Source organism: Stegodyphus dumicola, chromosome 3 (genome assembly GCF_044657685.1).
Source record: "Stegodyphus dumicola isolate Sdum_Otavi_A_Nest chromosome 3, ASM4465768v1".
In the NCBI taxonomy this organism is placed as follows: Eukaryota; Metazoa; Arthropoda; class Arachnida; order Araneae; family Eresidae; genus Stegodyphus; species Stegodyphus dumicola.
In genome coordinates, this window is record NC_140770.1 from 117,601,302 (window position 1) to 117,627,557 (window position 26,256).

The 26,256-nt window shown below is 32.6% G+C and overlaps 1 protein-coding gene across 1 annotated transcript in view; it reads left to right on the top strand.

The window, feature by feature from the left end:
- The window catches only part of LOC118194875 (A.superbus venom factor 1-like), a 325,092-nt gene that overhangs the window by 39,036 nt on the left and 259,800 nt on the right, over positions 1 to 26,256 (top strand). The window contains exons 3-8 of the mRNA XM_085813226.1: positions 1,692 to 1,892; positions 5,737 to 5,807; positions 11,927 to 12,061; positions 13,002 to 13,044; positions 13,242 to 13,326; positions 26,029 to 26,131. Coding sequence (XP_085669352.1) covers positions 1,692 to 1,892; positions 5,737 to 5,807; positions 11,927 to 12,061; positions 13,002 to 13,044; positions 13,242 to 13,326; positions 26,029 to 26,131 — 638 coding nt within the window. The remainder of the gene's footprint in view (positions 1 to 1,691; positions 1,893 to 5,736; positions 5,808 to 11,926; positions 12,062 to 13,001; positions 13,045 to 13,241; positions 13,327 to 26,028; positions 26,132 to 26,256) is intronic.

The following is a 26,256-nucleotide window of genomic DNA, read 5'->3' on the forward strand; positions in this document are numbered from 1 at the left end:
TCAAAGTACTCTTGTTTTATTCAGTATTTCATTATATCATTGTTTTTACATCGAATTTTCTGCTGTATTAAATATGTGAATCTACAATAAGAAGAAGAAATTTAATTTATCATAAATTGTGTATTATACTTCCACATCAAAGTTTGCAGATCAATCTATACTATAATGGAAATATTTTCATCAACAAAAATTGGAAAGACTTTTATTTGAACATTTCCTTTGTGAAAAAATTAGAGTGTTTACTTTGCGGTACTATTTTCATCAAGAACTTTACAAAATTTTCATTGGATATTTTAACAACTTGAGGACTCTAAAAATGTGCAATTGTTTTAAAAGACTATAGTGTTTAAAATTGTTATTGAATTCAAAATTTTACGACTTTCAGTGAAATGTCAAATTGAGTCAAAATATCAGTCAAACTTCTATGACATTTTTGTTTAAAAATTAATATTATGTTTTGTAATTTCAAAATTATATCTTTCACATTTTGCTGCTCTAATGCTTTTTCTTTCACCTTGCTCACCCAATCTCTCTTTTGAAGGAAGGAATATGTAAGATATAACAAAATAAGATAACTGTTTAAAAAAAAAAAAAAAAATTTGGCGACCTCAAAATTAACATTTTAAATTTGGTGCTCTCCCCCCGAAATTCATATGTTCTCCGAAATTCGAGATCCTTCCAAATTACATATTACTGCTTGAAAAAGCTAACGAAAACTGATATTGACCAATCATAGCTCAGAATACTTTCTGCACCTATAAAGTATAAATACTGAGTCACGAGCACTGCATTTCCCTTTTTCCCTGACTTCTTCCATGCAAAAAACTCTGCGCCGCTTATGCTTCCCTGCCTGAAATGCCGTCACATCTTTTTACCTGTGCATATAAGAAATTTTCATAATTGCTGTGATTAACGAGTATATTGTCTACAAGGAATTATTTTAGTGTGCCTGCAAATCTGCAGATAAAGATGTTAATTGGCTAAATCTAGTTTAGTATCAACTCCTTCTTTTCACTGTGCCACTTAGCCATTGTGACTGTGCTTCGAAATTATGACATATATATATATTTAACAAATTTTTCTTATTGTTCTTTAATGACCTAAGTGAATAGAAAAACATGAGGAAAAAAGAGTGAAATATAACTAATTGTACAAATCAAGTTACTAAATGCTGTGTTGAAACACAGATCTTAATGAACAGATGCAGAAAGCCTTGATGCTCAGAAAGCTTACTCTACTGTTTCAGAAGAAAGAGCGAGTCCTAACTTTTCATGCTATTTTCATGGAAAAAATTAATTAATACAAAGAAATGCTTTAGAATACATTTTATTTTAAATTAAAAGCATTTCTTTATATTGCAATACACATTTATAATTAACTGATTTAAATATATAATTTTTTCTCCCCGTGATTAAGTTACTAACTTAGGGTGACAGTTTTTGGCTGTCATTAATACTGCTACTTGCAAGCTCAGGTACTATATTTTTAGCTGTCTCTATGACAGGTCAGTAGTATAGAAAATGGTTTTCTAAACAAAAAAGAAATGAAAGTTAATTTTTTTTCATATTTAAAAAAAAAGAAATAGGTGATGTCTAATGATGAATTTCACATAATATTAAATTACATGTTTTATATAAAATTTTTATACAAGAAAAATTATATATGGAATCATTCTATTATTTCATTTTTAGGACATCCAAGCACATTTAAAATTCACCTGAATCCAAGAGATTTTCCACCATCATTTTTGAGAGATACACATTCTGAGAATATAGTCTCTCTAACTGCTCACTGTGAATTGTTTCACAAAGAAATTCTGCTGCCTGTAAACTTTAATGGAGGATATGTTTTTATTCAAACGGATAAACCTATTTACACTCCAAGAGACAGAGGCAAGTTTTTTCCCCCTAAAAATATATTTGTATATGTAAATGCATTGTATCTGAATTTGTTCAGGATGATCTTGGAATCAATATAAATTAAAAAAAAAAATCTTCTAATTTTTTAATGTATGTATAAATAAATAGCACAGAAGTATATAATTATTTTAAGAAACTATAATGGAGATTTTTTAATTGCACCTCAACTGGAAAAGAATAATACAGTCAAAAGTCCTTAATCCGGACTCGTCGGGACTTCGGCGATTCCAGATTATTGATTTTTCCGGATTATAGATCATCAGTTTAAATCTGGTAAGATGGCATGCAGAAATTATAAAATTAAAAATATGAAACCGTAATTTATGAAATAAAGAACAATTATGATCTAAAGGGTATCAAAATTTACACAAAAAAAAAAAAAAAAAAAAAAAAAAAAAGCGTAATATTTATTTGTTTACTTTATTAAACATTTCTTTCAATGTAATTTGTTTAAGTTGCTTCATTTCATGTGATAATACTTTCTCTTTAATTCTATTAAACAGACATAATTTCTTGTTTAGTTACAAAGTTCTGCTGTTCAAGGCCTCTAATTGCTGTGTTGAGAATATCGACTAATTTGTCAATCGAAATTTTTTCGTTTTCAATAACCTCTGTGTCACTTTCTTCACTATAGGAAGCGAATTATAATGACGAGGAATTTGATTTAAATCATATCAAAGACGGAATACATCGAGATGAAATACTACATTTAGTAAGGAATTATAAGCCAAATAAAATGAAAACATCTGCCCTGAAGATAAGGATAGTGCTGACAGATCAACTTCCAATTCATTGCGCCGCCGCATTGAAAACATCTGCCCTGAAGATAAGGATAGTGCTGACAGATCAGCTTCCAATTCATTGCGTGCCACAGCGTCCCCCCCCCCCGCCGCAGAGCAGCGTGAAATTGATAAACAGATTTCGGAATAGTTAGGTCATTTTTTACAGCAATTCCACTTTTGTTATGTTCGAAACATACTTTTGCTTTGTAGATCCTTTACATATTAGTAAATATATATCAAAAATTCTATTTGACATAATCGAAAGTTCAAGCTTACTTTTATAAAGTTGCTCTAACAGTCTGCAAAAAATAAGAAGCCGGATCCAATTTGAAGATTAAGGAACAACGCAATCTGCAACATTAACTGAATTAGATAATTTTAGCTTAGCTTATACCGTCCATTATACATTAAACGCGCATGCATAAACGTATTTTGCGCATGTGCACACGCATATTTGCAGCCGTAAAAGTCTTACGCGCATGCGTCAACGGGACGCATGCCCAGAAAGTTTGTAGCTTTGAGGTCTGGATTATAGATCATTCCGGATTATGGGTGTCCGAATTAACGACTTTTGACTGTACTATGCTGTAATAAATTATAAATGAGACTGTTGGCATTACAAATGTTTTGATATTTAAAGACTTTACCAATTCCTTATTTTTTAAAATCAAATAATTGAATAACTTTTTTCCCCATTGTGCAGATATGTCAAAATATTTTATTATTTAATTATAAAAGATTGTGTCTTAACGGTTTTAATAAAATATATTCTTTGGTGATTGGAACTGAATAAAATGAGTATTCACAAGCTGTTTAGATTGATACCTTTCAAAATATGGGTTATGACTCAGTAGAGAATTGTATAAAATTATTGGGTCTCAAAAGCATTTCAAAATTTTATTGTTTATTTATAATTACAATTTTTATACAGAGTACCCACTAAAGCTTAGTACCACTTGTTTAACTGCTAAACGGCTGCAACTATAGCCATAAAAGTGGTGTCTAGGTATAATAAAGTGGCTGTGTACTACTAGAAGAGCCCATTTATAGTGCCACTTAACTGGAAATGGCAGAGTTACTGTTCTTACCTTGAAAACGTTGTGTGGTAGGAAAAAAAAAAGTGAATTACAAAGTTGTAGAGCATCATTGATTTAGTACGAAAAGACACCTTGAGGATATGGGTGTTAAAGACAGAACATTGAAAAGACACATTTGTTTCGTCATGATTTCTGAAACTGTGATGTCTTGAAACTTGAACAAAAGTAGAAAAGCTTACTTTTCGGATGAGAAACGAGTCCGCATAGGGGCACAGTGGTATATTTTGTAGTTCACAGTCGAGAGAACTATGGTTCAAACCCCATGGGTGCATTCTTGTACTGATTGCCTTTACGAACAAAGTAGACAGATGATGCAACATGATTGCTCAGATCGTGCACAATCATGTGCAAAGTGCATCAACTTAACTCAACTTGAGCTTGGCGTGTGAAGTTTGTTCATTATGCAAATAGTGTATGAAGCATCATATCTATTCATCTGAGACAGCTATAATAAAAATGTCTCTTTGGGGTTGTATGTTGAATCTTAAGGTCATGGAGTAATTTTCAAAAAAGGATTATTTTGAGATGGCTCTACTTTACGGTGAATATGAGTGCAAGACATGATTGGCTACGTGGTTGTATTGGCAACTTTTCCTTGCAGGCCAGCATCTTTCAAACAGAACTATTTTACAGGTTGCAAAATGTTTAAGGGAGACAAGCTATGTGACTAGCCGTCTTCGATCAGTAGACCAGTTAAGGCAATAGGGAATGTACAACTGGCAAATATATTATCATACATCCTTTAAGTGTCTAAAATGTAGGAAAATGCTAATAACACTTCTCTAATTCCGATAAGATTAATATTTATTTACATTTATTCATATCAAATCTCACAAACAGAAAATCAATCATTTTTCCTTAGATTCCACAGTGGCTTAAGGTTACCACTCTGCTTTAATCAAAAACTTGGTGATGATGATGTAAATCAATGTGACCAAAGCTATATTAAAAAGGCGACACTACACACCCGTTTCTTAGTAACAGCAATTACGGAAGATCATCTTTTAAGTGACTAGGGAACTCCATACGTCTGCCAGTTTCCCTGGATTTCATTATTGAAATATTTATCCTTTCTTGCTTTTACGGGATAAGGTCCAAGATATATAGGTTGTAGTGAAGAATTGTTGATGATGTTATATTGGAATACATGAGAACAGTTGGAAAGTTGTTTAGAAACAATGACTTCTATTTCCATGGGTTGTGGTAGGTCTTGACTTCATATCTCTGATTATTCTCTGAAGGTTTTCAGAAGATTCCGAATGTTTGAGGTAAGGTACTGTTGAAAAGAATTCTCCTGGTAATTCTAGGTTGGATCTGTATACAAGTCCTGTTGATGAGCAACTTAAGTCTTCTTTGACAGTGCATCTTGTGCCTAAAAGAATGAAAGGTAATGCTTCCAGCCATGACTTTGATTTCAGCAGGGGATATTTTAGGCTTGCTATTAAATTTCTGTGCTGTCTTTCAATCAAGCCATTTGCTTGCTGATGATATGCAGCTGTAGTTTTATTTGTATGAAAACCAAGATGTTTCCCAAGGCTTGAGAAAGTTGCCTATCAAATTGCTGACCATGATCAGATGTTATGCGATTTGGAATTCCAAAGCATGAAAACCAGTAATGTTGATTACGGATCAGATATTTAAAAAAATGCTAGTGAAGTATTTTTCCCCTCTCATTCTTGTTCCAGAAGAAGAAGGTCCTATGTAATTTTACCCTTCAAGTTGCCAGACACTTTTAGTTAAAATCAATATTAATCTAAAGTTACTTTATTCTTTCACTTTCATGCAATTTCTGTATTTGTATAATATATGTGATTCGTTTAATAGTATATAATATTTTATTCATAATTAATTTCACTTGTAAATTTTAATATTTTTTTTTACAATTTTTTTAAAACTTCATTTCATTTTATTAAAATTTAAAATCTGTGTATCTTTCAGCACATTTTCGAATTATATCTCTTGGTGAAAATGTATTACCATCTGACAAACCATTTGTACTCCAGATTAAGGTATATTATTACTTCTTTTTGCATGTTAATATGCCTAAGTTTTATTATTTCTTGTTTTGTATGAATTAATGAGTTGACTGCTTTTCAGTTAACCAGAAAAGTGGTACACAACTAGCACTTCAGCCAATGTTAATTGTGCTTTAAATGTAGGAAACTGATTATTTCATCTCACAAGTAGCTATGCAAATGATGAAGAATTAGGATTAAATTCTTTCAAGACAGATGTAGCATTTGTATTGCTAGACTCCAGAAAACCATGAAATAAAATTATATTTTTATTTTACTGGAGCACTGCAATGGTATTGCAGTGAAAGATCATGTCAGGAAAAGAAAGATTTGTAGAGCAGATGCTGCTTTGAAAGCTTGTGCATTCTTTTTCCGATAGCTGTACTGTTTATATGTTTCTAATGTTAAGAGTTCATATGAATATAATTCTGTCAATTGCAATTACAGCCACTATACTATAATAATAATGTGTATTCTTATTCGTGAATTTCTTTATTTGTGTTCATTTTAGATTTAATAAAATAGCCATAAGTTTCATGAGACTGTATATATTAGAGTTGCCGTTCCTGTCTTGAGTTAGACTGCACATTAAAATTTATATTTTGTGTAAGTGGAGTCTTGTTAATTGAAAAGTACCTATGAATTATTATTAATTATGTATTTTTTTTATTGTGCTATTCATTATTCTTAATCTGTTGAACTGTGACTACATATATGTTACAATATGGAATATTTAGTTTAATATTTTCCTTTTCATCCTTCTGTCTTGATGCCAGGAAAATTGATTCATTGACAATGGTAGTGATATCAAGGTTGCTGAACATTGTATACAAGCTCATAATAAGAATTTCTGGAAAATACTTTGAAATCATAAGCATTTAATAAACATATTAATTAGATACTGAAATATCTTTAAATAGATTTAATGCAATTTACACCTAATCTACATTTTAATTTGTTAAAAAAATTTAACTAAATTCTTGATTTTTTTTTGTTTTGGTAAATATACCATATTTAATATTTACCATCACAGAAAAGCATACACAAAATGACATTCACTGCACAATTTCATGGCGTCAGCTTCACGTTCATCTTTTCTAATTATTATGGATGATTTGAGGCCTAAGGAGTAGCAGAGACAAAAAAATAATAAGCAAAATTCAAGTTATAAAATGCATACTAGTTGCATGGTTATTTTTATAGTTTTTCCCATGTGTTACTTGGATATCAGCCAGTTTCCCTTAAAAAAGTCCTCCCTCTCCTTAGGTCCTCATGTGCTTTGCCATAATTAAACAAACCCTTTAACTTACAGGTAAATAGAAATGAGGATATCTTATTAGGTAATGTAATGGTAGTATTGCTGTATATTATTTGTTTGTTGTTGTGTCCATGAAATCAGTTAGATGGTACCATGGGCAGTGCAGACCGCATTAGCTATCTCAAGGCAGTTTTCTTTATAGAGGCCTTTCTGGGAACAATCACTAATTTGCTTCATTGCAGCCAAGATGGCAGGGCAGGAGAAAATGTAGTCTGGTCTGATTCCAGTGCAGTTTCTTCGAAGTGTAGGTTCTTGTTTTCGCTGGTAAGAGTTTCATCACTTTGAAATGGCCAGTTCTTTGCCAAAGTTTTGGAAGTAATTTTGTCGGTATTAAGTTCGCCTAGCTGAAATTTCTGCTTGATGGTTGGATTTCTTAGTTTTGACTTAGCAATTACCTATTCATGCCATTAAATGATATGGGACAATAAGATTCTTCATTTAATTGTCTTGCTTCTCTGGCCAGAACATTCACAGCTTCTTTGCTGTCTACTGATGTGGGCTGGTATCCATTGCATTATACAATGTTTATTGATGGGGACCAGGGCAATATGTATTTCATGGGTCTGTCTTGAGACACCCTGCTGAATTGCCTAAAGGGCAGTCCTCGAGTCACTGAAGATTATTATTACTTTGGCTTTCTCAGAGTTTTTACCCATGTTTAGAATATCTTGTGTGGCAAGGAGCTCGCAGGTAAAATTTGAAGCAATTTTTCCTGTTTTATGCTGCCGATTGGGAAAATAAAGTTAATTAAATTCTCATCTGAAGATTCACCTGTGAAGGTGCAAACATAGCCATTCGCTAAGTATGATTCTATGGTCTTGATTCCTTTAGCTTTGATAGTGATAGCTGGTTCTCTTTTGAAGCATCGTTCAAGAAGATTAATAGCAATTGTAGTATTCTGAGGTAGCAAAGTGAATAGATCCACAAATTGTGTATTCTTACTGGAATATAGGTTTCTTTAAAAAAATTATATTGTGATAGTTACCTGTAGTTTATCCATGACTACTTTTTATTTCTTATGTTCTTACTGTAACCAGGTACTTAGAAAATTAAATAATCTTCTCTCATTTTTTGAATTGTAAAATTAGTTAAAAGAGGGAGGAAAATATATGAGGAAGTATGGCTGTCGATTCTTTATCAAATACTGGTTATTGATCTGGGATCGGCCCTGGCAAAATCTTTGGTTTCATTGTTGTTTTTCCCCATGTGTAACATGAATATGAGCCAGTTTCACTTATAAAGTCCTCCCTGCAGGCAGGTAGTCTTCATGTGCTTTGACATACTCAAATAACATAACTTAACGAATCTGTTAACAGACAGTTCCTATTAATAGATAGTTCATGAATTTCTAGATCATCAAATTGGAAGTTCACTTCACTGTAATTTAGCAGATGTTTTCTTGTAATGGACAAAACACTGGCCTTGTGAATGGAAAGTTAAACTAATTGTTAAAGAGTAATATCTGTTTATGTAATATTTCACTCAGTGTTGCATAAAAGACTGGTGGTTCTAAATTTGCCATAATGGACCAAACATCTTGGTATTTTTTTATTTTATAAATTAAGGTAATGCATTTGCCTGCTTTTATTTGAATGTAATCTAGTAAAGCTGTAGTATTTGATTAAAAATGAATAATACAGAGTATAAAATCTATGGTGAGAAAAAATAGGATCTTAGATGATGTTTGTAAAAGTAGAAAGCCTTAATATAATTGAATTTTTATACATTTCCTAATAAATAAAAATACAGTGGAATCTTGGATCATGATTGCCTCTTCATGAACAATTATCTGAACAAAACACATCTTGAATGATGAACAGTATCTCTGTGAGCCCTCAAGTTGGCAACAAACAACGTTCATATGTGTTTCAAGATAACCTTTCATTTATGATTAACACTCAAGTATTTCTAGAACCATTATCTTGATGTTTTCCATTGCTTAATTCTCATGAATAAATCCTGGCAGCAAGTGACTTAAGGATCACAAATTCGACCTGGAGGAAATTATGGCCAGATTGTATTGCAGGCAGAGAATTTGAGGGCTTTGACATTGAGGATTATTTTTAACTGTGAATGTTAACATAAGAGCTCATTGTTAACATAAGAGAAAACAATGAGCTTAATGAGCTCATTGTTTTCTCTTATGTTAACAATGAGCTTAAGTTCATGATGAAGACATGGAGAAGTTATTAAAGGACAATTGTAAAAATGAATTCAATAAGAATACATTTAAGCAACTACAGAGGAAGCAACAAAAGGGGTAATTGTGGAAGAATTATCTATAGAGGAAGAGAAAGGAAGAGAAGATGAACCTAGTTCTTTGAGTCATGAAATTGATGCAATATTGGGTAAAGTACAAAGTTCCACATAATCATATCACCTTGATAAAAGAGCAGCAAAGCAATATCAATGACAATGCAATCGTACACTTAAAAATCATCTTAAAACATAGACAATAACAAGTCAGTGAGTGAGAAATGTCAGGCGTAGCTGAATGGCACTAAGAGACAAAAAAAAGTTAAATAGTTACTCGCTATTTTTATTTCATCCAAACAATAACATCCCTTTCTCATCACTTATTACTTAAGCCATGTACTCTTTTTATCATGGGTATGGGAAAAATTAAATTTCTCGTCTGTTTTATCTGTTATCTGTTTACTATAGTATTTGCTCTTTCTTTTGTTTTTGTTTTAGATTTAATGATTTCCCCTCTTTTTTATGTTACAAATATGTGCACAAAGTATGCTGTAAATTTCAAATTAAGTAATCGTCTGTGGTACAGGAATGGATTAATCCATTTTACGTTAGTTCCTATGAGGAAAATAATTTCTGTTTATGAACATTTCAGATAATGAATGGCCTTAAGGAACAAATCAAGTTCAGAAATTGACATTCATATAAAATAATAATGACAAAAGAAATTCATCTCTCCCTTCCCAAATCATAAAATCTAATTCTGTAAGATAAACTGCTAAATAATGTTGTTCATTCCATTACTAATAAATACTGTATTTCCATCACCAGAAAATTTTTCTAATTTTACTTCTCATTACCGTTTCCTTTCAGTGGTGCTTCAGTATTTCATTATTTAACTTTTGTGTGTCATCAGGATATTTTAACCTCTCACACACAGTTACACAATTAGATTACTTTAATCACCAAGTTTATTTATAAAATTTTTATATGTGTTATAGATATATTTAGATTATTCTAAAAGTAAAAAGCCTATTTTTACATGGGAGTGAATTGCAATGTGGTAAACACATTTTTCTCTCAATACTCGAAGGCTTATGTTATAAACTTAAGTGGCTGTAATATTTTACTTTTGGTAGGCTAATAATAAGTATCTGCTACATTAGAAAAAATTTGAACAATTGTGTTTTATTTCATTGTGCGTTTATCAAGCTATTATTTAAAAATCTATTTACAAAATGCTATTGAAGCACATGCATTTCATCCACTTTAACCCATGTTTAGTAGCAGTACCATGACTGCTGACTTCATTTTCATATAGCAAGGAAAGCTAGGAACATTTGCTTGCCCCATTCTGAGCTCTTTGATTGAATTCACAGTAATTTTGTCCTTAGTTCAGCAAACGATTTTACTATTCTGTTATGTATTTTCATTTCCAAGAATGTGGCTATTTTATCACAGTGATTCTGGAATTTTTTAAAGACTGATTTCCTGTATTAAGAAGAATTAAGTAATTCTTTCAGTTTCCCTTGAGGGATCTTCAGTTAATTTTATACATGTAGATCTTGAATGGTCTGTGTACTTCACAAGATAAAGAAATAATACAGTAGTACCTGTCATATTTTCAGAAACCGTGTTTGTTGTTTCTTTTTGTATGTAATCATCCTTAACCGGAACTCATTTTGTGGTCTATATATCTGCTTGAAAAACAGTTTTGAAACTCATCAGTGGTGAAATTATGCAGTAGTAACTACCATATTTTTAGAAACTTTGTTTATTATTCATTTCGGCACGTAATTGTCATTAACTTCAGGATGGATCATAAATCCACCTTGAAAAATAGTCATAAAACTCTGCAGCTGTCAGTTTCACCAGTTCTTCATGCACTGCCAAAGCATGCGTATTCATAATTTGCGAAACATTCCCAATGCATATTTGCTTTTGGCCCTCTTTGTTTGAAAAAAGGCAAAAATTACATAGCTGAAAATCATGTCAGCATGGGGTTGATCGGTGCACAAATGATGATCATGGGTTTGGTAGGTCACTGGGCCATGACATAGTGAAATTTGCAGTAATTTTTATTAAATATAATAACAGTTTCTACAAGTTACTGCAAAATCCTATGACTACAAAGGGGAAGATGCACAGAGTTTTAGAACTCTCCAGGCATTTATAAAAAAAAATTGACTTGGAACTGTTATAAAGGTTAAAATTTTTATCTTCAATTTGGCCTGTTGGTTTATAAGGTCTTTATAAACTGCTATGGAACAATGCTTTAATGATAGTTCATTCAGGAATTAATATTATTTGAAAATTAGCTATTTAATGTATCAAGCTTAGAAAAGTATATGTAAAAATAATTTAATACTTTTTTTAATAAATCATCAATCTTTTTTTTAATCAATGAGTTAGAGATATTCATATGCGGTTTGCTTGAAATGTTTTTAGTTTTATTATTGATATAGATGTAAAATGTATAATTTTCAGCTTTCCTAAATATTATAAATGAAAGCAGATGTTAATTTTTTTAATAGTGATTACTAATTATGTTTCTTAGCGATCTATTTTACATTTACAAAAAATAATTTTTTGTACCTTTCAGAATCCTCAAAATATTGTTGTTGAAGAAACAACATTTAATAAAAAAGCTGGAACTGCTTTTTTTAGTCATAAGTATAATTTTCCAACTTATGCTATAAATGGGGAGTGGTCAGCCACTGTGAAATATGGGCATGAGGTATGAAAGATTTTTCTATGAATTGAAATATAAAGGCTTACTATTCTTAAATTTGAAGATAAATTATAAAATGCTGAAATTTTTTGCTTTGTGTTTATTTATGTGTATATTTACCCTGTCATCAGAATATTTACTTTCTTTGGGTTGTATTTATCCCCTTATTTTGATTTATAGGACAAGAACATCCTTTGCATTTTCAACATAATAGATGCAATATACATTTAACAAAGTTCTTGCTGATTCATATTGTGTTACTTTGACGAGGCAAGGATTTAAAAACTTACAATTACTTTTCAGTGTTGTAGCAGGATGATTGCTATGGTATACACATACTCAAAAAATTCATAATGTTGCATATGGATTTTTTGAGATACAAAATAAATATTTTGTTTATTTATTTTTATATGCCCATTCTTTTAGACCATATTGTGTTTTTGTATTTCTTATCTTTGTCTGAATAGCTGAAAATATTTCTTGTTGCTATTAAAAATGGGTAAGATAGGGTAATAAAAGTATGTAAGTTAAATAGAACTTAGTTAACATTATATGTTTCATTACCCAAGCTAGTCATTTTCGTTCCAAGAATTGTATTTCATTGTAGTTTTAAATTAATGCAGTTGCTACATTAAGTAAAAAGTAAACTAATATTAATACATTGGTTTGTTATCTACTTCCTGAGTGGGCTCCTTTACTGTATGGATCTTCTGCTCACAGTGTTTACTTATATATCTTCTAATCTAGATAATGCTTGTATAACATGCCAGATATTGCAATTCATATAAATTTTATTCATTCTTAATGTATTAAACATTAAAAAAAATTCAATGCTTTTTATGTATAACTTTATTTTATTTAATTCCTGAACTAAGATTTGATTTTTGATTTAAGATTTGATTCTTTGTTTTATTTAATTCCTGAACTAAGATTTGATAATTTTCAGCTGGGTGAAAACACAACTGTACGCTTTATATTGCGAGAGTATGGTAAGGGATAGCATTTCTTATTTATTCAAATTTAATAGTAATTTGAATTTTTAATTAATAGGTAAGATGATAAATGTTATTCCAATCAGATAATATTAATTATAATAGTTCTGTTTTATTGTTTATTATGCAGATAATATTTGTGTGATTATTATTTTTTGTGTACTTAGCCATATGTTCAAATCTTTTTTTTCCAGTGTTGCCAACATTTACTGTTGAACTTAAAACCCAAGATGTAATTCTTGAAACAGCTGAATTCATCACTGTTTCTGTGAATGCAAAGTATGTTCCCATTATTTATAATTCTTAAATTCTCTAGATTCTCTGTCTTTAGCTGTTCTTGAATATTCTGTTGTTTATTTATTTATTGAAATATGCTAACTTAGTTCTGCATGATAAAATTTTCACAAAAGGAACTAGACATGTGGTTATACAAATGCTTATAAAATTACAAAAAACGTGTATTATTACGTGTTTTTTAAGGGACTAGTGAAATTAGATCAATGTATTGCAAGCTTCTTTTGTGAGTTATTATTTTTGGGAATTTTCTGATATTCTAGGCTTTTTTACTTCCATGTACGAAGGAAAAGAAGTATTGTAATTGCAAAAAAATTTTGGGTATCATATTTCAACAAAAGTATACATTATGACCACTCTTGAACCCATTTGAATGATATTTTTTGCATCACATCTGTGTGTATGAACAAAATAAAGGACTCTTTTTTTTTTTTTTTTCTCCCTAAAACAGAGTGTGAAATAGATTTAAAGTGGATTCAGAAGAATTTTTTTTTTTTTTTTTTTTTTTCAATTTTTAATGAAGATGTTTTGAGTTTTTATGTATTTTTGCCTTACTGTGAATTGAAAACTGAATTGATTGAATGGGAAATATATATCTAATGGAATTCGATGAAATAAGTTTAAATGAAATGCAGGAAAAAATGCGTATAATTTAATAAGCCGTACAAGGAAGTTATATGGTGTCCCAATCAGATATTTTTTAACTTGATATTATGTAATATTATCCTATCTGTATTGCTGATTTATAGCATTAGCTAAAAAATATTGTTCCATTTCTTTGCTGCTTTCCCTGCCTCTCTCTCTCTTACATGCGTATGTATGTATTTTAATAATAAATTAACATTAGTGAAATTTGAGCATGTTTCCCTCTTCTAAATGCAGCAAAGCTTTAATTTTTCTAATATAATCTTTACTTCCTGAAATTCTGGAAAGTGGTCTGTCATCTGATCTCTGCTGCACAATTAATCCTGGAATGCGATGAAATCTTAACTGGGCATCCCAATATTAATCTGTTATGCATCTGAAATTTAATTTGCTTGATCTAAACATTTGTGGGGATGGTTTATGCCACAAGACTCCAAACTTGTTAGAAGGTTCATTAAGGGAAGATTCTTTACTTTTAATAAGAAGGGTAACATTTTATTAGTTATTTTTATTACTTTGAATGGTCTGTCATACAGGCATGTCAGTGGTGGTTTTTTTTTTTTGCATTGTGTCTCACAAACATGTGAGTGCACTATTCTAAAGCTGGGTGCACAAAATGCTTATTATTACCTTGGGCTGATGTAGGTACCGGTGCTATCTCTCTCATTGCCTTACACAGCTTCTGTAAAACTGATATTGCATCAGAAGAATTAGAAACTTGGGTGGGTTACAAAAATTCTGCAGGGAGATGAATAGTCTTTCCATAAACCATTTACGAGCATGTTCCTCCCAGATCTTCTTTGTATGTTGCTTGAAGACCAAGGAGTGCAATTGAAAGGCTCATTGTCCATTGACATTATTATGGCACATTAACACTTGTCTTAGAGAATGATGGAATCTTTCAAGTAATACATTAGCTGAAGGGTGGTATGGAGAAGTCTGAATTCGGTAAACACCAAAAATTTTATAGAGAGTAGCCAACATGTGTGACTCGAATTGTTGGTCTTGATTGGTACTTATGGTAGCAGGATCTCCAAACTTAGAAATCCAATGGGTAATATAACACTTGAGTGACAGTTTCATCTAAAATATCCTTCATAGGTATTGCTTTCAGCCATCGGGAATATCTGTAGATAGGGGTCAAAAGGTAGGAGTATCCTTCTTAATATGGCAAAGGCTCGACTATATAAAAATCCATATGTTCAAAACATTTGTAGAGATATTAGGTATTTTTGGAAGCAGGCAAGATGAGAAATTAGCAACGCCTTTGCTAGGAATTGAACCGCTTACCTCTCAATTACGTGCTGAGTGTGCAGACCACTACACCAGGAAGGCTCGCTAAGAAGGCGGGAGAAATACCTTATATATTCCCCCTTTTAAAGGGCAACTGGGGTTTTTAGTGGACTCAATTGCCAAATCCTGGGTGAGAAGAATCATCGTCCTACACTCTTTTAGTTCGGGCATCACCGTAGAGACATTAGATAGTTTTGGAAGCAGGCAAGATTAAAAATTAGCAACACCTTCACCGGGAATTGAACCACAGACCTTTGGAATACGTGCCCAGCATACAGACCACCACACCACTAAGGCATGCCAAGAAGATGGGAGAAATATCTTCTACTTTGACCGGATGCAGCAAAGGACTGCAACGGGCTGTGAGCATGCCATATGACTTTGGTCCTCTGGCCGTTAATGCAAGCACGAGTCCAAGCAATACAATCCCTGGACACAGAAGGCCATACAAAATAAGAGAGAAAGAGTCTTTTTGTCGATCTTATACCTGGATGAGAAAGTCCACGGAGAGAATCAAACACTGCCTTTCGCTATTATTTAGGAATGAAAGAACGGGTCTTGTCACCACTTAGTCACAATAGATATTTAAACCAGGTAGGAGCTTCATCTTTTGTAATTTTAATGAGTTACTTTCTGTAGACAGTAATTGACTCAATTCAGAATCATTCTGTTGAGATTCAACAATCTTTGCAAACTTGTTATATCCAGCTTACTGATAGCAGTAATTTGTGACAATAAATCTGTCATAATATTTTCTGATCCAAGAATGTGTTTTACGTCAGTACTGAATTGGGCAATGTAATTCATTTGTCTTATCTGCCTAGGGGATGCAGAATCTGAATTTTTCCTAAATAAAAATATTAGAGGGCGATGATCTGTGTATATTGTAAAATGTTGTCCCTTGAGATTGTGTTGAAAATGCTTTACAGCACAATAGATAGCAAGTAATTCTCTATCATATGTGCTTACTTACTTTCAGCTCGAGTTAATTTTTTTGGGAAAATAAAGGCTAGTGTTTGAAAAGGTTTATCACACAGCGAATTCAAAACAGCTCCACAAGCCACATCTAAGGCATCAACCATTAATGACAACTGACAACCGCTGACCAGGGGCATGGTAACCAAGTGTCACTGCATTTGCTAAGTCAGTTTTACATTTTTCAAAGGCTGTAGTTGTTTCCACTGTCCAGAGAATAGGGCATTTATAATTTTTCTTAGAATCTTTAAAAAGGGAAAGCGATGCTTGGATATGCCTTAGACAAAAATCAACGATAAAAATTCAACATTGCCAAAAATCTCTTTAGTTCATTGTTACAAGTTTACATAAGTTAGAAATTATTGCAATTTTTTCAGGAAGCGACCGAATACCAGAAGGGGTAATTAAACAACCAAGAAATGATACCGATGACTTTCCAAGAACACATTTAGAAGGATTTAGTTTTAACTCATATTTTTTCATTCTATCAGAAATCAAATGAAGATGGTTTTCATGCTCGTTTTCATCTGCTGAAATCACAAGTAGATCATTAAAGTAGGGAATCCAAAAATCTAAACCAGAAAGTACTTCATGAATAAATCTTTGAAATGTGTGACCTGCATTTCATAAACCAAATGGCATTTAAATAAACTCAAATAATCCAAATTAGGTGGTCACAGTAGTTTTAGACACATCCTCTAGATCAGGGTTTCTTAAACTGTGGGTCGCGAGCCCCTTGGGGGTCGCTGGACCTGCAGCAGGGAGTCGCCAACAATTTTAGCAGTTTTGATATTTCTTTAACTTATTATAATAATTTTATAATTACCAAATATTTTTACACTATGTACCTGAAAACAGATAAAGATAAGACAATACAGACAAAGAAAAAACGAAAAAGTTTCGACGTTCTTTTTGTAATATAAAATTTTCATTTTACTTGCTTTGCATGCAATGCTGTCATTTTGTCTGTTACTTATTTAAAATTTTCACATTGTACTATGTTTTAAAATTAGAAATTAAATTTAATGACAGTATCTTACAGTACAAGTGAAAAAATTGACAGTTTCACTCATGCGTGTGTCAGATTTGTGTAATACTTATGGGGTCCCAAAAAATTTTTGTAAATTTTATGGGGTCCTGGGGGTTGCAAAAAAATCTCAGTGATAAAAAGGGATCGCGACTGAAAAAAGTTTAAGAAACAATGCTCTAGATCAGGGCTTCTTAAACTTTTGTCGTTAACGACCCCATTTATGATTGCGAGTTTCTTGACGACCCCATACAAATATAAAAGAAAAATAATTTAATATTTTTTGATGATTTATTTATTAGGTAACAATATACATATACATATGAAAATATATAAGTTTAGAATTCGTTTTGAAACATACAAAAATCTAAAATTAAAAATTGCACAAAAAATTATAAAATTGTATTTATTATAGTTTCAAAAATAAAAGTGGATTCTGACCGTCTTAATTCTCTCGAATATATTCAAGTAGTTGAGTGGTAAGTATTAAATTAAAGTATAAGTAAAAAATTTAATGAGATGGATGTGCCTGTTTTTTATTGCATAACAAATCAAATCTTGGTGGAATGTTTGAAACTGCTGGACGTAAGACCTCTTCAACATTTTTTAACGCTGAACGATATTGGGATTTAATATGTGTTAAAGCTGAGAAAGTAACTTCACATAAATATGTGGTGTTGAATGGCAGAAGTACATTTAACGCCATATCAGCGATTGTGGGAAATTCAGTTCTAGTTCCGATCCAGAATTCAGTCAAGGGCTTTTTTTGAAATTGTAGTTTTAAGTTTGAGTCACTCGAAAGCTCAGCAAATTCCTCTTGAGCTTTAAGTGGCAGGTGATCAATCTCACTTAAGCCAATCCAAAACGGCTTTTGAATCCAAACTATTTTTTGGAAATCAATATTTAATTTAAAATATGTCCGGAACTGTATTTCTAGCGCTTTTATGTGATCTACAATAATTTTTGCAATAAAAGTTTTACAATGAATTTTCTCGATTACAAAATTGTCGACACTGGAAAACATTTCGAACGAATTTTTTTCGACCCTACTTTTCCAAATGTTGATCTTTTTAATAAAACTTTCAATTTTATCATTTGAAGTAAATATATCGCAATATTTTCCTTGAAGAGACAAGTTGAGATCATTTAACTTCTCAAAAATATCTGACAAATAACACAGCTTGGATAGCCATAAGTCATTTTGAAAAAAAGCAGCAAGTTCACATTTTCGTTCGGTTAAAAATATTTCGATCTCGTCCTTTAATAACAGTAATCTTCTTAAACTTTGACCTCTTGACAACCATCTTACTTCTGCATGTAATAACAAAGTTGTGTAGTTGGAATCCGTATCCTTACAGAGATTTGAAAATAAGCGACTGTTAAGGGCGTGGCTCTTAATAAAATTTATGATCTTAACAGCATCCTGAAGCACATCGTTCAATTCTGGTGCTAATTTTTTTGCTGCAAGAGCCTCTCGGTGAATAAGGCAGTGAGTAAAAGTTATATGATCATAATGAGCAGCTTGAAAAAATGATTTAAAACCAATATTTTTGCCCGTCATCGCTCTTGCACCATCTGTGCATATTCCACAGCAATTTTTCCATTCTAAACCTTCTGCTTTTAAAAATTTGTCAACTTTACAATATATGTCTTTCCCTGTAGTATGGTCTTTCATAGGACGACAAAATAACAATTCTTCCTCCACGCTTTCTTTATAAACGTACCTGACATATACTAGCAACTGAGCCAATTTAGTAATATCAGTTGTTTCGTCCAACTGAATTGAAAATTTTGGGCTTTCTTTAATTCTTGTAATAAGTTGTATTAATTGATCCTTGTTAATATCAGAAATTCTATTCGAGACAGTGTCGTTCGACAAAGGAATTTTTTGAATATCATCGCCATATTTTCTTCCACGTAGTATTTCTACCATTTTAATAGCAGCAGGTAACACAAGATCTTCTCCAATGGTGAACGGCTTTTTATTTTTAGCAATACAGTATGAAACTTCATATGATGCTAGTAAATATTTTTCATTAACAGTTATAAGTTTTTCAAAGATTTTCTTTTCTTTATTTAAAGATTTCAACAGTCTTTCAAAATATTCTTTTGGTTTATTGACATACGAAACATGCTTTGATTCAAGATGTCTTTTTAATTTTGATGGTTTCATACTCTCCGAAGCCAATAATTCATTGCAGATCAAACAAAGAGGTTGTTCATTACCCTCACAATTTTGAAATGTAAAGCCAAATTGAAGAAAAGACTCATCATATTTTCTTTTTCGCACATTAGATGCCTGTTTTCCAATACTTTGTCCTGCCTGAGAAGAGTTTGTAGCATTATCATCTGCGTCATTACCATTCTTCTTTAAGTTCAGCCATTTATCCATGGCCAAAAATTATTTTGATCCTAAAATAAAATAAATATATAAAAATAACATATTGCAGATAATAATTGAGTTATTAATTACCGAATAAATAAAAAAAAACTAAAATCTTGTTATGGGGGACACTGACAATTGACCACACTAGAAGAGCGTCAACACTCCACTAATTCACATTACAGTCAGTGTAGGCTAGTTTACACAAGCGTTTTAGTCAATGCGAGTTACGGAATGTTATGAAAATTCGCTTAAAAAATTATTCAACATGTATGATACCGACAAACGCACTAACAATGTATAGCCACAGTATAATAATAGCGATCATCGATCGTTTACTGCTGTCGGTGGAGATAGCTCAAAACCTTAAACAAATGCGCGTGTCTAGACGCTGCAAGTCCACTGTATTCTGCCAACTCTAGTGATGTTATAAAATGGTATATATATATTATATATAAATATTTGACATTAAAATCTCTCGCGACCCCAGAATTTTGCTTGCATAGTTTAAGAAGCCCTGCTCTAGATTAACAGGAATTTGATAGTACGCCCTAGTAAAATTGAGTATTGAGAAAATATTTTTCCAAAATATATCTGTATACAGTCTTGAATATGCAGTACAGATACCCCTCAGGCATGTGCACAGTATTCAGGCAGCGATAATCACTGCAAGAGCACCAATCACCATTAGCTTTATGAACAATGTGAAGATGGCTGACCCCAGGACTTTTGGATGGCTGAATGACTGCTTGTGACATAAGGAATTCAAACTTTTGTCTTGCTGTTCGGAATAAACCTGGCGACAAATGACAAGGTTTAGAGGACTTGGGAGGACCTTTAGTCTCAATACAATGGAAAATTGTTGAATTCTGATAATTGTTGGTTACATAAGAAGGATTAGTGAGTTTAGGATACTCAGCTAGTAATCTGTCAAACGTAGAATCACTAAGAATACAGATATGCTCGAATCAAAAGAATTTCAAAAAAATTTCCATGCAATGGCAAATTAGTTTTAAAATTGATAAGGCAATTGAAGCAAGATCAGCGAGTAATCCACATTTCTTAAGGAAATCTACACCTATAATTGAGTGATTTACATCTGCAATGACAAATAACCAAATAAAGGTATGATGTAAGTTTAAATTCAAAGTAAGGTGTTTAGAGCCAAATATGGCATATAAAACCAAATTCTAGGAAGGCTTAGAACACAAAGCATTCTTTTTGGTACTACCGACCATCCATACCAGTATCAATTAAATATTTAATTTGTGAAGAGGGGTCAGCCAAGAGTATGCAATTCACCTGGCAGTCGCTGTTTTATCAGAAGGAACACAGAGACTGACATTTCCTTGCCTCTTCCAAAAATTTACATGATAAAAGCAAAAGTCGTTTATTCACTCTTTATAATGATTAGTATGTTTGTGTGACCTGCTATGCCAGTGTGAATGCCAAAAAGTATACTTAGCACTGCGAGAATTATATCCCAAGGTAAAAGTTAATTCACTAACTTGTTTAGTCAGCTCTGCTACCTGGAGTTCCAAACGAGTAATAACAGATTCACTGGGTTTGAGTTACAATAGCCATACTCACATATGAATGAGATGTAAGCTCAGTAATCTTATCAGCAACCATAACCAAATTTCTCAAATCATCTTTACCAAGGGCAGGTAAAATAGACTTTTAGGAAGCCTTGTAAGTTCCAAAGACCTTAGCAAAGGTCCACCTATGGTATCACCTGCCAAAGAATGCATATGTGTCAATAATTGAGAAGGGCGTTGGTCGCTAAGCTCTAAACCTTGCAACAGAGTATGAATTTTCGACGCTTCACTCTCAGGATGCTCATCAATGAATCGTCGTTTTAAGGCATCAAAGTTTCCAGTAGCGGGAGGATTTAAAATAATATTGCCAACAAAATTAAGTATATCAGAGTCTATAGCAGCAAAGACATGATTAAATTTTGTTAAATCAAAAGTTATGTTGGAAAGGAAAAATTGCCATTCCAATCCAACAAACCATAGGGCAGGATTTGTTTTCCGTAAAGGCAGTAATTTTACTGAAACATGCAACATGCGACATGTGTATAGCCACTGCACCTTCAGCTGCAATGTCATCAGCAGAATTTTCATTATGCAACATTACCGACTTTCTGCAACTAAGTATTACAAATATTAATATCGAAGCATAACGTAAAAAGATAGAAAAACTATCTCACATCTGTACCTATTAAAGATACACATTGGAATGAAAATTTGTATCGCCCTAGAAACACATGATAAGTTGCCAAAAAAAAATTATCCAGTATCAGCACTGACATATTAAGTAATAATTAGTTTCACTGAAATATTCCTGGTTTGCAGCTCCTTAATATAATTGTTTGCACAGATAATGCTGCCATAGAATCTCAGTATTCAACTTTCCTTAGCGCTTCACTTTGGCCATGAATAACTGCAGCAATCTTCTTAGATCACCAAATGTGGTGATGGTTTATACCACAAGACTCCAAACTCGTCAGAAAGTTCATTAAAGGAAGGTTTAAATCTTTGGTAAAACATAAAATTAACTTTATTTAAAATTAAAAAGTAAAATACGAAGCTAAATACATGGTGATAAGCTGGTGCCAAATGTCGACCACAAACAAACAGATACGGTGAAGTACAGGTTCAAGAGAATCTCTCGGCAAAAAGTTCAAGTTTTTATACTCACACTATAGCAAATGCACATGGGTACAGTGCAGTGAACAGAAAATAAATACTGCATGCAAATGTCTAAAATGCAAATATTCCGCCGCTCATTTTTGTAATGCAATCCAAAATGTAATCATGCCTTAATTAGTTTAAAATGTCTTTGCTGTGAAGTCTCGCTGTCTTCTCTTTTTGCTGTATTTTATCGCCTCTCTTTGCATTCTTCCATTTCACTACAGCAACATGCTGCTGCCTTCAAAAAGTGTATTTTTAAAATTTATCTGATGTAGTAGGTTCTTTAAGAACAAGGCGTGTAGCATTGATTTGATTTGTGTTAAATTAAATAAAAGTGTATACCAACCACAATTAAAAAGGAAACAATTGAATTTGGCCATGTCTTTAAGTTCTTGGTTTGTCCATCCATTTACCATGCCAAGTTATTACAACAAGCTTCCTTCCAATTCCGTTAGAATTAGTTGACAGTGGATCACCTTAGGGAAAAGTTCCATTTCACCAAAACTTTTAATGCACGTCTGTGCCATGCCTATTAATTTTATTTTCTGCATTCATAAGCAAATCCTCATTCGTGTTCTGCACAGTATCTAAGAATGGGGGGGGGATGTGCTCATCTGTGATTTATAAATTGCTTTAAAGATGCGGTAAACCACCAGTACTTTCAAACTTACTTGGATTCTTTTGAATGATCTTCAAAGTGTGCTTCAGTGTTACAGTCATTAATTTGTGTTAACAAGATGTTTTCAACTCCCATAAGTGAAATATTTTTATATGCTACAGTTTTAATATCAAACATGAGCTGAGGTCATCAGTCAGGAGTGCCATTTGTTCTGTATGTGTAACTGCATGCAGAAAGTGAACAAAATTCATATATGAGCTCAATGTTAACAATAGAGTGTGATAATAAACAATATAGAGAGTGACAGGTTAGTAATTGTGGGAAAAAACTGTCTGGGGAAATGGAGGGTATGTGTTAGTTTATAAGGTATTTCTCCCATCTTCTTGGCATGCCTTCGTGATGTGGTGATCTGCATGCTGGGTGCATATTCCAGAGGTCCGCGGTTCGATTCCCAGCAAAGGTGGTTGTCCATTTTACACCTTGCCTGCTTTCAAAAAATACCTAATGTCTCTCCAGTGGTGCCTGAACTAAAAGGGTGGTGGATGATGATTCTCTCCACCCAGGATTTGGCGATTGGGTCCCCTAAAAACCCCAGTTGTCCTTTAAAAGGGGGAGTATATAAGGTAGTTCTCCCGCCTTCTTGGCATGCCTTCGTGGTTTGGGGGTCTGCGCGCTGGTCGTGTATTCCAGAGTTCCGCGTTTCGATTCCCAGCGAAGGCAGTTGCTCATTTTTCATCTTGCTTTCTTCCAAAAGATACCTAATGTCTCTACAAGCTTAAGGGAAACTTTCAGAAATTTATCAAAGTTGAAAGTTTGATCAGAGAGCAATAGTACAATTGGGATGAAACAGGGTTAAATTATAAACTGTTACGAGCGAAAAGTCTTGCTTTCGAGGAAGAAAAGTCAGCCCCTGGTTTTAAAAGGAGCAAGAAGAGGGTAGCAATCCTAGCATACACTAATGCAACAGGTGACCACAAATTAAAACTTGATATCATAGGAAAATCAAAGAAACCATGTGTGTTTAAGTACATTGAAATAGATAAACTTTCTATTTGGTATCTAAACTAGTCAAATGCCTGGATGAGCTGTGCAGTTTTCTAAGAATGATTCCATGAAGTATTTGTTCCATCAGTTGAACAATTTTTTAAATCTAAAACCCTGTCGAGGAACAGTGTTCTGATTTTGGACAATGTGTCTTCACATCCAGACATTGAAGAGTTACAAAATAGGAATATATGAGCAATTTTTTTACCACCCAGTGTTGCAGCATTAAGCCAGTCAATAGACCAAGGAGTTCTGGTTAGTCTCAAGACAAGATATAGGTGCAAGCTGCTATCTTACCTTCTTTCTGCACACAATGATGGTCAATGTCTTATCCAGAACTTAAATAAACTATTAGATGTTGCTAGATGTTTGGTGGATGCCTGGAACAAGTTAGAATCATTAACACTAGTTCATTTTTGGTGAAAACTCCTTGATCATAAGGAAAATGAGTTTGTTGAACATGACGATGCAGAAAATGTAAACTTGCTCGGCCTCATGAAAAGAGTTTCTGGATGTGCAAAAGCTGATGAAAATGACGTCCAACAATGGCTCCAGGATGACACCGAGCAAGACATTTTGTCCAATGCAGAAATTATTGCTGCTATCACAGTTAATGAAGAAATGTCAGAAAAGGATGAAGACATTGACATTGAGGACTCCACTATGCAAGTCCCTAAAATATCCCATAGTGAGGGACTAAAGGCTGTTGAAACCACCTTTCAGTATTTTGAACAACAAGGTGCGTTGGTAATAGACTCACTGTTCCTTCGCAGTCTTCATGATGAAGCAGCAAAACGCAGAGCACTGTGTAAAAAACAGCATGACATTACGCATTTCTATAAAAAAAAGTAGCCAGTCTTTGCAAAGTCGACTAGTTAATTTTCATTATATACAGCTTTACGCCTTCATAAAGTATTTTTCTGAGGTCTTTCTTATCGAGTAGATTACTGTACAATGTGTGTTCATAAATTTTCATTAGTAAAGGCTTTGTGCCTTCATAAAGTAGGCACTTTTTCTTTGTTTAAGGGTATTTGGACAGTTTGAGTTACAGTATTACATTCTTAGTAAACTGTTGTATTCTCAAACAGCTAATGTGTACAAATAGTGTATTTTCTGAGGAAACACTTGTACTTATTCTTTTTTAAAACCTTTAGATTCCAATTAATCCTAAAAGTTTTGTAAGTAATATTAAAGCAACAAATATTCTATTCGTTGGTATCATTGAAATGCATGAATAAAGGGCAGACACTAATTAGAGCTGTTCATCTTCTCTTTACTTTCATGGATGTAAGATTCTTATTTCATTCCCCAGTGTGTTCTGTGTCAAAATTGAGGTGCAATTAAGCAAAATATTATTTTTTTACTTCTGATACCTTAAATACCTGGAGGCCTCAGACCAGAAGTGTGACTTCACACTGATTATTCATAAAACAGTCCATTCCATGTATGAGTATTCACGAGGGCATTGCTGTTGTCTATTACTTTAAAACAGGCACTTCAAGATCATACCAACCTTCTCATTTATGACATTTATGTAATGTGTCAGCATCACTGCCCAGCTTCAATTAGGGGATTTTAGCAAATTGGAGAATTCGTCTTTTTTCCACAGCAGTCATTGCATCGGTTATGAGTTATGGGATAAAAGTGGTCTTGAAATATCTATTCTAAAGTAACATGTTATAGTGCTGTAGGTCAAGACATGAGAATGAGTGCAACAATATTGAATTCAGCTTTCAGTAAAGCACTATAAATGTGATTATATGGTTAGTGCTTGTTATAATTATAATGATCAATGCAAAAATTCATGGCTAATGAGAGTACATTAAATCTGCTTTTGTTATAACAATTATCTGTTTTAATATCCTTTTCCTGCTAGACATCAGTAATTGTTATAATAGCAGCAATTATAATCAATTTAATTTTTATTTGGTAAATTTGTGTAGTAATTTAAAAATCTGCATTAATTAAATGAATTTCGTTTTTCTTTCTTTTAAAATAATTTTAGGTACGTGTATGGCAAAAAAGTTAAAGGTTTGGTGACATTTCGTTTTGGGGTACAAGGAGAAACTCCTGAAGCAGTCATGTTTGGTTTAATGGGACCAGAGCAGGTAAGTGGATTTATAAAGTAATACTAGTTTAAAACATAAATTTGTAACACTTATCTTAAGGCAGCAGTAGCAGAAGGAAATAGTAGTCTAGAACACAATACACATTTTTAGTCTGTTTGTGGCAG